A 13,852-nucleotide genomic window follows, 5' to 3' on the forward strand; every position below is an offset into this window, starting at 1 on the left:
ACAGCCAGGCTACAGCCAGGCTACAGTCGGGCTACAGCCAGACTACAGCCAGACTACAGCCAGGCTACAGTCGGGCTACAGTAAGACAGATATATTTGGTGTAATCATGTTGTCTAATTTGAACTTGTAGATAAAAGAAATATGCTGTATTGTTTTGAACAGACAAAATATTTAAAATTGCGATCCCGATTTAATACAAATGTGTTCACGTTTTTCTGGATTTTAAGTGGTTTTAATATTTGCACACACATAAAAATACCATCACTAATTATATACCAGTTTTATTAAACTCTATAATAGACATGTGTAGCACTAATAACATTGTTTTTTATTGTTTTTAATAATGTTTTTTCCTATGCATTTGGACACACACACCTCTACTTCCCATGACCTCGAAAACTGGTTTAATCTGTTTTTTTGTGTTCAAAAGAGATAAATTGACAGGCAGTCATACCACCTTTTGCTCCACATAACAAATGAATAAAAGATAACTTTAACAGTTTTAATACTAAGATATTACCGCAGTAAGAGTCTGTCATCAGGTTAAAAAAAATATAAATCTAGACTACAAACCTCTGTCATGTTTGTAAAGCAACTTTTTTATTAAATAATCTTGTGACAGATCAGTGGAAATTAGCAGCTTGTAGATGTTCAAGTTGGAGAAACAGCAATAAAGAAAACATTTATAAAATAATTTATCTGCTGTTTTAATTTATGCTAACTTTATTCTCCAGTTGTTCCACTTTATAAACGATCTATTTTTACCTGAGATTAAATAAGCTGCTGCTAAAAATAAAAATGTGTGAAATGTACTCGTGATTTTAGGATAATAAAAATAAACCGGTGCGATCGTTTGTCCTGGCTCTGACCTTCTCCGGTGGGTGATGCTGATAGGCGGATCGGTGATGAGCGGCGACGAATCCGACGTCAGCGGAGGCGGGGCTCGGACCTGCAGCCCAAAGAGACACTTCTTCTTCTTGATCTCTTTTCCAGAGACGAACCTGAAGCGAGAGAGGAGGTTTTGTAACCTCCCACTGAGCGTGTGTGCTCTCCACTGCTTCTCTTCTCTAATAATGAATATAAAGCTGCCGAACACAATGTACTTATTCTGCTGATGAGAAGCGCAGACGTGGAAACACTTCAAAGGTAGGGACTGTAATTAACTTGCACATAATTAGAACAGACTTTGCCTGCAGAAATGTTCTGTTTTTTTCTTTGACTGCAAGGTTATTTTTGCAGAAAACTGACAGAAAATCCATTTAAATCCATTACTTGTTTCTGGTTATAATGCCTTTCGTACAAACAACTTGTGCCCTGACAAAATAAGCACCCAAGAGTGTTAAATCTCTTCTCCCTCTTTGTTGACCCAACAGTCCCAGCCACGGAGCACAGGTCACGTGTCCTCCCGTCATGACTTACCTGTCCTTGTGAGAGTTGAGAGCGTTGAGCAGATTGTGACAGCGGTCTTGTCTCGGCGTGTCAGAGAGCTGGAGGACAGACAGGGACGGAGAAATGAAAAATATCAAAGCTGTGTTTAGACAGCGGACATCATACATCAACTGCATGCAATAATTTTCTTTTACAGCCGCTGACAGCTGTAATGATGATATGAAAAATTAACTGTTGCAGCGACAACATGGCTGAAAAACAGGCGTCACAAAATGTCTCTTAAAGGAGGAACCTGAGATACATGCAGAAAGACGACAAGGCAATAAAATCAAAAATAGATATGTAATCATTAAATATGTAAAATTATACACATCAAGTGAGGCATTTTGTTAGAAATGCTGGGAAGTGGTGAGCCATTTTGTTTTTTAGAGACTTTTGAAAACAAAGGTTCTGTCAGCTTTATTTATTTATAACCATTTTTATACATACATGTGGAGTTTTAATTAAATACAGTAACACTTTATCCATATTTAATTACCATTAAAGGACTAATCGGTGGGACAGAACTGTTTCTGATGTTTCAGCAATGGACTGCATAATTAAAATAGTGTCCTATTCTAATAAATATTCAAATAAAATCATAGTAAAATAAGAATAAATTAGATTGTTCAACTCAGTGGAGAGCAGTCAACAATTAAGAATGTTAAATGCTTTAAATGCCCGAAAAACTTTTATTATTGGCTTCGAGTCAAAAGTTTAAACCAGGAACTAAAAGCAAAGGAAGGTCGGATGTTGAGCGACGTGTAAGCTAAATAAATCCACCAACAGTAGATCATAAAAATACTAAATTCTCCCTTTGAGCTTTCGTAGAGGTCAAACATGAAATTTTACTTTAATGGTAGTTAATGAGCTTTAAATCTGAAATGCTAAAAAGCCTGGAAGTATTTCACATCATTTCATCATGGTGCTTAAACAGGGAAATATCAATACCGCGCCCAGAAGCAGCGAGTCCCAATTCTCATTGGTGAAGGACAGGATTTCATGGTCAAAATCAAAGTATTTCCTCTTACAGCACAGCGAGAGGTGGTAGAGCACTAAATGAGCCAAATCCACCCTGCAGTTCAAACAAAAAGACAAAATTAGACAGGAAAACAAACAAATAAACACTGTTTATTATCTCAAAGTAAGTTTTATTTAGTCATTCAGGCGAAAGGTCAGAATAATAACTAAAACTTTACCATTAACTTCTGGAGTCAGCTCTGTCTGTTAGCAAAATATCTCATGAACCACAGCACAAATTTTAGTGAAATTCTCAGAAAGTACATCTACAACTAATGAACCTTTGGAGTCAGCCTGGTTTAAGATGGCCACCGCAGCTAAACAACATTAGCCAACAGAAAACAGCCACAGCTCAGCTGGTTGTACAGATATTTGGCTGATTTTGATCTCAAATATCACATGAGATTATGAACCAAAGCTGAGCCAACAAGCCAATAACTCATCAAAACAGGAGCTGAGTTTAAAACTCTTTCCTTTAAGAAATGCTAAACCTATGATTTGTTTTGTAATCTAATGTCCTAACGACTAATGTGTAAGAAAGAAGAATAACTCTACCAGGTCATGGGGAGTCTTTGGATCGTCTCCGGTCCCTTTGAACAAACTGAACACTGGAACTGATAAAACCTACAACACACAGAAATAAATAATGTTTGCAGACACCACTGCGATCTGTTCGGAGAAAGACCGTCTCTCTTTTGATAATACGAGTCCATCTGAACAGGAAATAAACAGATTTTACAAATCTTCGGCTCTGAGTGACCCTGGAACACGTTCTGTCCTTCCGTCTGCATGAAGGTCACCGGCAGGAACGATGCAACGGCGGCGCATGTTTACTATTCCGACCGTGAACTCAGACTCAGGCTCTTCCTCCGTCACCTGCTCGGCACATGTTCCACCAATCCTGCCTCATTCTCTCCAGCCGTCAATCTCAGTTTCATCCCTCCTTGTTTCCTCCCCACACAGTTAACTTCAGTTTGATGATGTGAGGAAGATGCATCTTATTCAGCGTCACGTCTGAACCGGCAGCAGAGCTGTGATCCTCGTCTCTTTGTCCTTGTGAGAACATTAATGTGCGCACTGATCATCTCATTTTAAGATAATTAAGGCGGTTCTCCGACAAGGGAAGCTGTCACAGAGACATCTTCATTTATCTTCTTACAGCAAAATAATTAATGATAAATTATTAGAATGTCCAGCTTTTTTCTGTTTATGAGTCCGTTTGTGATTTTACAATGTTGGTCAGACAAACTTAAAGACACGACAGCATTTCACTGTTTTCTTTGTTAAATTAATAACAACAAAATAACAAAAAGTTTGGTGCTAAATCTCACCTTGAAATTAAATTAAAAAAACAAATACTGAGCAGGAAAGATTTAAAAATAATTTTAAAGAACAAGTAACTACTAATTACTGATATATTGTTGAAATATTTCCGGTTAAACTCAAATATTAAAGTCTGCATTTATATTCAGGTTTGTATTTATGTGAAATTATAGTTTTTTTTTCATCTCATGAACAACTGGATGAATTTTAATAAAACTTAATGAGTGTACATCAGCAGCTGATTAACTTTTAGAGTCAATGTGATTCAAGATGGATGAAGTTTGAACAAAATTCAACCTGACTTTACTTTATAACATCTGTTGAATGGAGTCAAAGTTATAATTCGTGCAGAATGTTTGTTTTTACAGCGCTAACATACCTGTCGCCATAAAGCAATGGCTTGGTGAGACACTGCGTGCAGGCTTCGTGGAACCACTGACCACAGCTGCCACACTGCAGCATCTTCAGGTTCCACCTACAGCCCAACAGGAAAACATTAAAAACACGAACCAACACCTGTAACACCTGCTACCTGCTACATGACAAGGGTTGATCTATATGCCACTAAAGACAGGACGAGTTTCTGCAGCCAAACAGAAAAATGATGCTTACAAAACTGGCCTCACTTACTCTCCAGGTCCGGCACAGTAGCAGTAACACTGCTGCTGATTGGTCAGATGCTGCGGGTCCCAGTCTAAAGACGACAGCTGGTAGGGGACTCTGAGTTTCATGAACTGCATGAGGCGAGCGAAGCGTCCTCGTTTCAGAGCCCCACCTCTCTGCAAAAATCATTTTAGGACAGAGCTGATTGCTTCTGGGTTTTCAAATCACAGTCATGTCAGCAGACAGATCACATCTGACAAGAAAACAGCTTGTCGTCTCATTTTATTGTAGGTCAGCTGTGAGAGATGCAGTCTGAGGCGCAGGAAGTCTAAACCAGGGTTGGACATTGACCAATTGATAATTAACTGAGTTCTTTCTCATCTCGTATCTACAGAAATGGAGCACATGTGATGGATCGACTTTAAATGTGCTCCTCTCAACTCCACGAGTTTCATAACTATTGATTGTTCACAATTTCTCTGACACAATGTCTGATACTGAAGTCAATACTGAGAGAATTAGTGTGTGTCTGTCTCAGATAAACACATTATACACTGCACACTGATATATTTGACTGGATTCCTCCATTATTACAGACTGAATGTTTTCTTTTTTTCCTCCGGAGTGTGAGACGGAGAGATTAGCAGCCTGACCTTGGTTGCGACTGCAAAGACACACTGTCGACATATCCACGAATCGCTGTCGGCTTCCGGTTCGATGGTCGGCGTGTGGCACTCTGGATGATAACCTGTAATGGAGGAGAAGGAGGCAGAGCATTTAATTCATCTTCCAAGGCAGGCAGCCAGGATGACAGTAATGACAGGGCAGCTCCATTTCCACTACTTTCTCAGTTGGTTTTAGAATCATGCAAAACATTTAACAACACTTCTCTCAGGTAGGAAGCTGCGTTTGTCTCCCTTCTTCCTGAAAACAGACCGAGAGCAACCTTGTTCACCTTACAAAGCTTCTAATGATGTGACAATTTCCTGACTGTGCATCCTGTTGTTGCACAGTTTTAAACCTTTCTTCTTCCTGCACATCAAAATGTTCCATTTAATTTGAACTGTTTTGGGATTTATCCACTCAGAAACGCCTTTTCCTCTTCTTGGATGTGCCACCTTCACTGTTTGATTTGACACAAAGAGGATTTCAACAATAAATTGGTCTGATTTTAAGGAATGCCCATAAGAACAGGATTAATATGCACCATTTAAAGGCTTAAAATGCAGATAAATGGACAGTGAACCTTTAGGTTGGACATGCATTAAGTTGTCCAACAGAAAAACGTCTTTAAAGCTTGTATGTCGTTGAGCTGCCACAGTTGGTGATAAGTTAGAGACACAAAATACTCAAATTCTGACTTAGAATTAACTGAATTGGAACTTACAACCCATTTGCATATGTGAGTAACTGCAAATAAACTGAGATATTGGCACAACGTTTCTGCAAATTATTTAATTTATTTATCACTAATTAGTCACAATTTATTCTCCAATTAATTTGGTCTCATCGGTTCCCTAACCTGAGACATTTTGGGAGTTTCACAATTTCTCACCAATAGTCACAGCCCAACTGGATACAAGGAACAAAATTTTCTAAATATTTCTTTTTGCATAAACAGACCTGACAGCAGATATTGATGCTATTTCTTCAGAATTAAGGTCGCAGTTTTATTTGTTTTTAACCTCTAGTAAAACTACTGTCTTGCTGATTTCTTGCTGCATGTTGCTGTTTGCTGACAAATTATTCAGAATTATTTAATCATTAAAGACAAACATCACAACCTGGACTAAAAACATTCCCAAACCATGATACTAGCACCACATTTTACAAACTGAGTTCAACCAAACACTTTTAGGTTCTCGTTTAAACCATCTAATAAATTCATAAAACATTTCTACAACCAAAAAGCTACAGCTGAATCTCATTTACATGAACTTTAGCACTTTTCAGACAGACCCGTGATTCTAGTTTAGTGTTTTCTGACCAGTAAGTCGTACTGATTGTGAGAGAAGTTTTACTTCTTCTGCATAAAACTTGATTTTGCAGAAACTCTAGAAGTGGGTCCACCTCACCTTAGGAGGGTAACAATTATCCTGAAATGCCTCCTCCTGTATTGACTGATGGTCTGAACTCTTTCCGGATGGTTTTGAATCTTTTCCAGCCCACTGAACATGTCTCCAGAGTGTTTCTTTGTCCGTGTCGTGATGCTCATACAAACATAAACCTCAGTCTGTGATGGCTTTTTAAAAAGTCACATTATTTCAATAATTCAGAAAATGACGTACACAAACTTCAACAGATGTCTGAGATCCTTTTTTTAATTAAAAAATAGAAATATTTCTGCCTCATCTGTTGAGATTTTAGTTTATCATTTTAATCCTTTAAGCCTCCATCACATCAGGATCTTTTAACTATACATGTATGTATTTTTCATAATTATTACTAATCAGTATTTTCACGTTTAAAGCATGTCTGGAGAAGATTTTAAATTACAAACACATCCAAGACAATAAAGACATCTTGCATGATTTAAGTCCACGAGTTCTCCGTCTCTTGATATCTCGTTTATTTTTGCTCGAGCGCAGCTACAACAGCTCATAGATCATTCATGATGTGTGGCTTTCTGTGTTGTTATTTACCACGCTGTGTCAAATCTTCAAGGTCACTACAAGAACTGACGGAGAAGCGGCGTTTGACAGCCTATGATGAGGCACGCTTTCTTACCGTGGCGACATTTAAGACAATTTACGAGGGGTTCTTTAAGAGGCGGAGCGTCACAAATACAGCAAACTTCTTCCACTCCGACAGCGACTGAGGCACGCAGAAAAAAAGACAAGGGGAGAGGCAGAGGGGAGGGGAGGAAATAAATGTGTGAGAGGAAGACAGAGACTGAGCAGTCAACTGCATTAATTTATGTATATTGATTCACATCGCTGCCACCTCATTGATTTCAGTGTCTCCTGCACCCTTTCAGATTTCACTCCATTGGATGTGCTGATGTTCATCCTGTCCTAACAAGTGTCCAAACCCCCCCTTTGACTCAGTTAGGCTGCGTAAGTGCCGCCATCTCCCTAAAGGATCATTAGTCCAGTAATTTCATAAATACACTCTGATATACCAGTTAGAACACTGAGCCTTCAGTATCGTACCGTTAACGGTGACTGGAATTTTGTGCATGTTGACACAGAGAACATGAAGATTTGTTAAATTTAAATTTAAATTTTCAACCTTCAGATGTGATTGGAGCATCTTCAAGTCCAAAGTCTCAGAGCAGATTCATTTTTTTAAAACAAGAGAGCTTTTTGGGTTGAAAAGTCGTGAATAAATGTCTGAACTTGGGTTGATTTGGACTGAAAAAGGATTGTTTTGTAGTCATTTTGGTGTAGTCACTGATAATATTAATATTTACATCCAGATTTGGTCAAATCCAGAGACTGCAGCACATGTAGGACTTCACAAACAAACCGATCCACAGTATTACTAATGATTCAAGCACAATTAGCCTGTGGAGAGGTGAAATGTGTGATCCCTAAAATATGCAAAATTATTACAATTTGTCCTCCACTTACAGTAAAGTGCAGAAGTCTTAAGCAGTCACCTCATTTTGGCACATTATCCATTCAAGCAACCAGACTTTGTTGTAATCTTTTAAAATAGTCTTAATTCAGACTTTCTAAAGGAGTTTCTGAATTTTCTCTGGACTTTTGCTGCTTTTTACTCATCTGCAGTCCTCGTACCTGACCATTTTCAGAGATTTCAGGCTAAAACGAAAAGCTAAACTCAAGGGATGAACCAGTGTTGTGTCCATAAGTAACAGACAATTTAACACAGAACCTTTTTAAAATCAGATCTTTAGGTCTGCTGTCACAAAGACACAATTTATTCCCATTCCTTGGGTTGAATCTATAGAAATACTAAAGATAACGTAGTCTGGCAGACAGAAAGAGCAATCAGCTGAAAACTTGGCGTGTAGCAGGTAGAGGTGCCCCGAGCTGAGCTCAAGTATCAACTCAGGTCCCAATCAAAACATTTTTCACTGATTGTACTCGAGTACTGCTCCCGATCTCCGTTGTTGACCTTTTGTCTGGTTTTACATCTTACAACTGAGGTAAAACGTTGTGATGTACTGCGCCAACGTGTCTGCGGTATAAAAAGGATTTTAAAATCCAAAACCAGAGCAGTTCAGGAGCTACTTGGTGGTCGCAGTAATGCTGCATTTAATACCACCAGTTTAGTTCAGATATTTAACATCCAAACACTCGGTTGAATGTGTCCTAGCTAAGGTGAAGCCCTGATTTTGTTTGAAAGGCATCAGTCCTCTCTTCATCGTCTGCAGATGGTTCGAAACACAGCCGCTCAGCTTTCAACGGGAACAAAAAACGTGAGCAGATAGCATCAGCATTGGCTTCACTTCATTGACTTCCTGTTTGTTCCAGGAATGATTTTAAGATTTCATTGTTTGTTTTGAAGGTTGTTAATGGTCTGACTCCAGCTTATCTCCGGGATTTTTTGTTTTTGAACACCACTCTTCAACTAGAACTCTGAGGTCAAACAGCCAGATCCTTTTAGATGGTCCAGGATCTAAACTTTTTGCAGTTGCTGCTCCAGTTTTATGGAAGAATTTACGCCCAGATAAGATCTGCTCGGACCTTAGATAACTTTAAGATGCTCCTAAAAACCCACTTCTACTCACTGACATTCAGCTCAAGTAAAGATTAACAACTTGATTTGTTAGCTTTACTTTTACTGTATTTCACATCTTGGTTTTTATGACTTTTTACCTTTTTAGATCTTTAGTGTTATTCTTTTTTTATTATTTCTGTATTGCCATTTTTGCTGGACAGCACTTTGGTGCAGTTTTTGTTGTTTATAAAGTGCTTTTTTAAGTAAATCGACATCGACACAGAGTTCAGCCAGCTAACTCCTAAAGCTACCTCTGCTAAGTAACACACTTTAGAGGAAACTCTACTTATGGTCTGTAATTTGCATGTCTGTGCTGCAAAAAAGCAAAATAGTGCAAATATTAGCTATAGGCAGATACTTAATTTTAAATGACTTGGATCTGTGTCTGGAAGAAAGACTTGAGATCAGAACATCCCAAACAGCAGATGATAAACTAAAACATGATGCTTCTCTCTTTTAATACTGATCATTTAATACAGATAATTGCACAGGTTTGACACTTTTTCTGTTGTCATCCAGTTTCCTCATTCTTCTAACACACGCCACACAATAAGATGCTGTCATGATCCGGTTCAAAAACTGGACTAAAGATGAGTGAAAAAGTAGCTGAAGTCCAAAGAAAAACTACTATTTTTTAAAATTATATGAAAGTCTGGCTCCATGAAGGCACAATATAAAAAATGAGTGCTGCAGATGATGAAAAGGGGGTTTAAAGGTACAACATTCAACCAGTATTGTTTTTAATGTCCTTAAAATTACATCTTCATGTTCATCACGTTTCAACAAATACAACTTGATTAAAGTTTTCAGACCTTCAGATGGATAAATTCCCACTTGGACTAAATCTGGTCTAAATTTAACTGCAGATATCCAGGACTAAATGAGAGCTATCCCATTAAAGTCGTGTTAAAACTCTTCTTCTAACTCCTTTAGCTGCAGGAAAAAGAAAGTTTATCTTACACGAGTGAATATCCTTTCTCAGCACCCAGAACTCTGAGTTGTCCTCAAACCTCACCAGACAACATTGTTTGACTCCGTCTACCTGAGGGGGGAGGGGGGGGAGACAAGAGGTGAGCAGAATGACTGACGAAACCTTCTCCGAGTCTTTCTGATCGTCGTGAACACACTCAGAAGTGTGCTTCACACACACGCTTACTCTTTTCACATTGCCGAGGTACAGCAGTCCATCACTCCAACGAGCCAACACATCATCGCCCTCACTGACTCCCCCCATCCTGAGGAGACACACACAGAGGAGAGAGCAGGGCTCATGTGAAATGAAAATCCGATTTATTCGCTGAATACTTTGCTGCCATCGCTGACAGAGAGGGTTTACGGCCCCAGCGTTTTGGCTGCTTCCTCTCAGACAGCCTGGCTTCGGTGCAAAGGGGTTAAAATCTCCCCCCACTTCTTCCTCCTCCCCCTCCTTTTAAAACCTGAGCATAACGACAGCCTGTATCCACCACAGTGAAAGATGAGAGTGAGTATACACAAGCAGAGAGGAAGACAAATGATTACTGCACACATCAAACACACACACACACACACACTGCATGATGATTACTCCAACACAGTTGAAGTGAACAGGCAGAGATCAGTATCTGCAGCCACTTGAAGCATCTGCCGTGCACTTTTCTTCTCAACACCTTAAAAACTTAAATAGATGGATGGAATGACTCTGCAGACGTTATCTGTGCACACTGAGCGTTTGTTCCAGTGCATGCACTCAAGTCAATACAGACGCAAAATGCAAAACAGTGGATCAGATGGAGAAATGGGGGGGGAGGTTAAAATTGGGCAGTGAGCTGGCCGGTGAAGGGTACCTGTCAAGTCGAACTCCTTTCCGTCGGGGTCACAGTGATTCCTGGACGGGCTGGACATGAAATGCCCTCATCTGCTGTGGATGCCCGGTTCCTGGCCGCTCCGATGCGCAGCTTGCGTGTTTGCAAAAAGTGGCTGATGTGCATGTATGTGTCTGTATGTGCCAAGTGCCTGTGTGTCAGTCAAGCCGTCAGCAAAGGAGGAGGAGGAAGAGGAGGAGGAGGAGGGGAGAAAGGCGACTGTGACTCTGTCCGTCCGTCTCTCAGTCTAGTTTCCTCCGCGGTGCCGTTTCGTCATGTTCCCGTCGCTGTTGCTCTCCCTCCCCCCTCCTCTCCTCGCCCCCCTCACCCCCAGCTACTGATGCTATTAAGGCGGGTTTGTCAGAGCTGCGCTGGAATCAAGCCGCCAGAGACGCCATGATCATCCTTGCCTCGCGCCCTCCGCCGACTTGTTGTGACGCAGACATAAAACACCGAGATATCACTGTGTGTGTGTGTGGGGGGGGGGGGGGGGGGCTGACAGATACGGATCCAGAGGTGGCTGCTGGGGGAGAACAGGGGGGATCCTTGCTGTCTGAGAGCGTGACCCTAAATCTTTGTGACGGATGTGTGAGGGCAGGATGTGGGGACGGCGGCGCGCGGAGGTGCGCGGTCACAGGGGCCAATTAATCGGCCAATTAGCGAGTTTAGCCGCCTCATTAATTGGTGTCCAACAAGAAGTTTATGAGAGCAGAGAAGAAAAGTTTTCAAACAGAGACCACGGCTTTGAAATGTTCAGACTTTTAGCTGCTGCTTAAATAAACTAAATACTTGTTTTTTATTTCCCTCTGGGATCAATTAAAGGCTCTATCTATGGGCTTTATTAATGGGGTTATTTCAGGACTTTGTCACTTATGTGAACCACAATGTTGAATATGTATCTTCTTAAAAACTAAAAAGGGTTATTTTACTGTTATTCTGCAAATTTTAAATCTTAAAGAACATTTTAAAAATACTGGAAGTTAACCCAGAAGCTCAATTTGCTCAATTTAAAACAAGTTGTACAAATCCTCATTCATTTTGAATGAAAAATGGGAAGAAATGCTTGTAAGATAGTCAACAAAGAAATGCTAATTTAAGCCCATTTTAATTCTAACAGGGTACTTACAGGTAAATCAAAAGGACGATGATGATGATGATGATGATGATGAGCTCAGATCCTTTGGCTGCATCAGATTCAGGGTTCTGGTTTTGTTCCTTTATATTTGTTTGTTTGTTTGTGTTTTACACATTACTCGCACCAGTCAGGCATGTGGTAACACCGCTGTTTGGTTCAAAATGGCCCCTGGCAGATTTGAAAAAGAAAGAAAGAAAAAGAAAGGAGGCAAAGTACTCCTTTCCACACGTGACCACTGGGGGGCGCACAAACACCAGGAACTGTTGTGGAAACAGCTGCGTGAAGGATTGTGGAAGTTGCACAGAAAGCCTCTGGGGTGCAGTAAAGGAACATCTCTTCAGACATCTTATAAGAGAATATCTCATAGAATCAAAAGCATTCGTGCATTTTTCCCCATTATGTTGAAAGTGAAGAGCTGTTTCCTGTCAGTCTGAGCTTTAAGAAGTTCATCCCTGCAGGAGCATTAACTGGGATTAATCTGAAGTTCTGAACAGAGTTAAACATGTTAGTGTTCAGATTACAGATACAAGCAAACATACAGGTTCCTAAAAGCAACTTAAAGTGTCTTCAGGTCATTCCACTGCAACCCTAAAAACTGTCTCTGAGGATGATGATGATGGAGGCTCCAAAACATCCCTTATATCAGTGGTTTCCAAAGTTAGAATCAGATAAAATGAGCCAAATATGGCCATATTTCTTACAAAAGATAAAAACAGAAGTTATAAATGCATAAAAATAGGCAGTTAAAACTGATTTTAGGCTTTTGTTTAATAGACTTGTTTGTCAAACAGCAGAGAAGTCAGAAATCTGGAGCATAAGTAAAAAAGTATATGAAATGTTTTGCTAATATTTGGTGATTATGTTGCCTAATAAACCCTTATTTTAGATTTCCCATTTATATGTCAAAATTTAAATTTTAAAACACCCATAAACTTAAGAATGGGTGGGCATTTGGTCTTATTTTTGACAGAAATCAACAGGTTTTACAGTGACAGAGCTTCAATATCAGCTGTGAGCTTGTTGTTAAGAGAGATACAGCCTAATGAACATCCATCCATCTTCTTTACCCACTTCTCCTCTCCGGGTCAAGGGGAGCTGCTGCCTCTCCAGGTGGGGGACACCGTGGACAGGTCCAGGTCCATCACAGGGAGACATGGACACAAACAACCTTAGAGTGACCAATGAACCCAACCTGTGGGAGGAAACCAGAGGAAACTCAGGAGAGCATGAGGAGAACATGTAAACTCCACCCAGAAAGGCCTCAGGTGGGGAAGTGGCAGCTCTAACCACTGTACCACTGTGCCACCTGTGCCTGATGAACAAAATGTTAAAAATAACAGAACAGCTCTGACTTCTGTGTCCGCTGAAAGGCAAAAGATGGAGTCGGATGGAAGTCTAATGAAATAAATCATTATGAACCCACTCTTTAACTGTCTCTGGAAACTTTGTTATTTTTAGATATTCAGATTTTAAAACAGTTTATTTCAGGGATGGATGGTTGGATGGATGCTGCCCTCAGCTTTAACTCAGTTTCAGCTTCTTACAAATCAGAGCAGTCATTCTGCTTTATTTATAAATAAAAAAAAGTTTTAATTCTAATTAAGTCAAAGTGAAGCTGAATCAGGTTTTAATGAGTTTTCTACTGAAGGTTTGTTTTAACATGAACCACAGACTCGAGTTGATCAAGTTCAACTTCAGACTTTGTTGCGGCAACAGAAGCGCGTGAGGCGTGCGCGCGAGCCGGCCTGTGCGTGCGCGCGTCCTCGCCGCGGTCAGCCCCGCAGGAGGCAGGAGCGGAGCGGGTCCTCTCCCCGGG

At 40.1% G+C, this 13,852-nt stretch overlaps 1 protein-coding gene across 2 annotated transcripts in view; it reads right to left on the minus strand.

Moving 5' to 3' along the window:
- Nucleotides 1-12,191, minus strand: part of phf1 (PHD finger protein 1) — a 22,311-nt gene extending 10,120 nt beyond the window's left edge. The window contains exons 1-11 of one of the 2 annotated variants that reach the window (XM_037980081.1): nucleotides 12,028-12,191; nucleotides 10,217-10,295; nucleotides 10,021-10,102; nucleotides 7,102-7,188; nucleotides 5,028-5,122; nucleotides 4,402-4,550; nucleotides 4,151-4,246; nucleotides 3,004-3,072; nucleotides 2,380-2,503; nucleotides 1,420-1,487; nucleotides 870-1,001 (exon numbers count right to left, since the gene is read on the minus strand). In XM_037980081.1, the coding sequence (XP_037836009.1) occupies nucleotides 870-1,001; nucleotides 1,420-1,487; nucleotides 2,380-2,503; nucleotides 3,004-3,072; nucleotides 4,151-4,246; nucleotides 4,402-4,550; nucleotides 5,028-5,122; nucleotides 7,102-7,188; nucleotides 10,021-10,102; nucleotides 10,217-10,294 (980 nt within the window). In that variant the 5' untranslated portion in view covers nucleotide 10,295; nucleotides 12,028-12,191. Of the gene's footprint in view, nucleotides 1-869; nucleotides 1,002-1,419; nucleotides 1,488-2,379; nucleotides 2,504-3,003; nucleotides 3,073-4,150; nucleotides 4,247-4,401; nucleotides 4,551-5,027; nucleotides 5,123-7,101; nucleotides 7,189-10,020; nucleotides 10,103-10,216; nucleotides 10,296-10,883; nucleotides 11,321-12,027 lie in introns of those variants that run through there. The other variant, XM_017433288.3, reaches the window with a different exon arrangement.
- Between the last annotated feature and the right edge of the window lie 1,661 nt (nucleotides 12,192-13,852).

This window comes from Kryptolebias marmoratus, linkage group LG16 (genome assembly GCF_001649575.2).
Source record: "Kryptolebias marmoratus isolate JLee-2015 linkage group LG16, ASM164957v2, whole genome shotgun sequence".
NCBI lineage: Eukaryota > Metazoa > Chordata > Actinopteri > Cyprinodontiformes > Rivulidae > Kryptolebias > Kryptolebias marmoratus.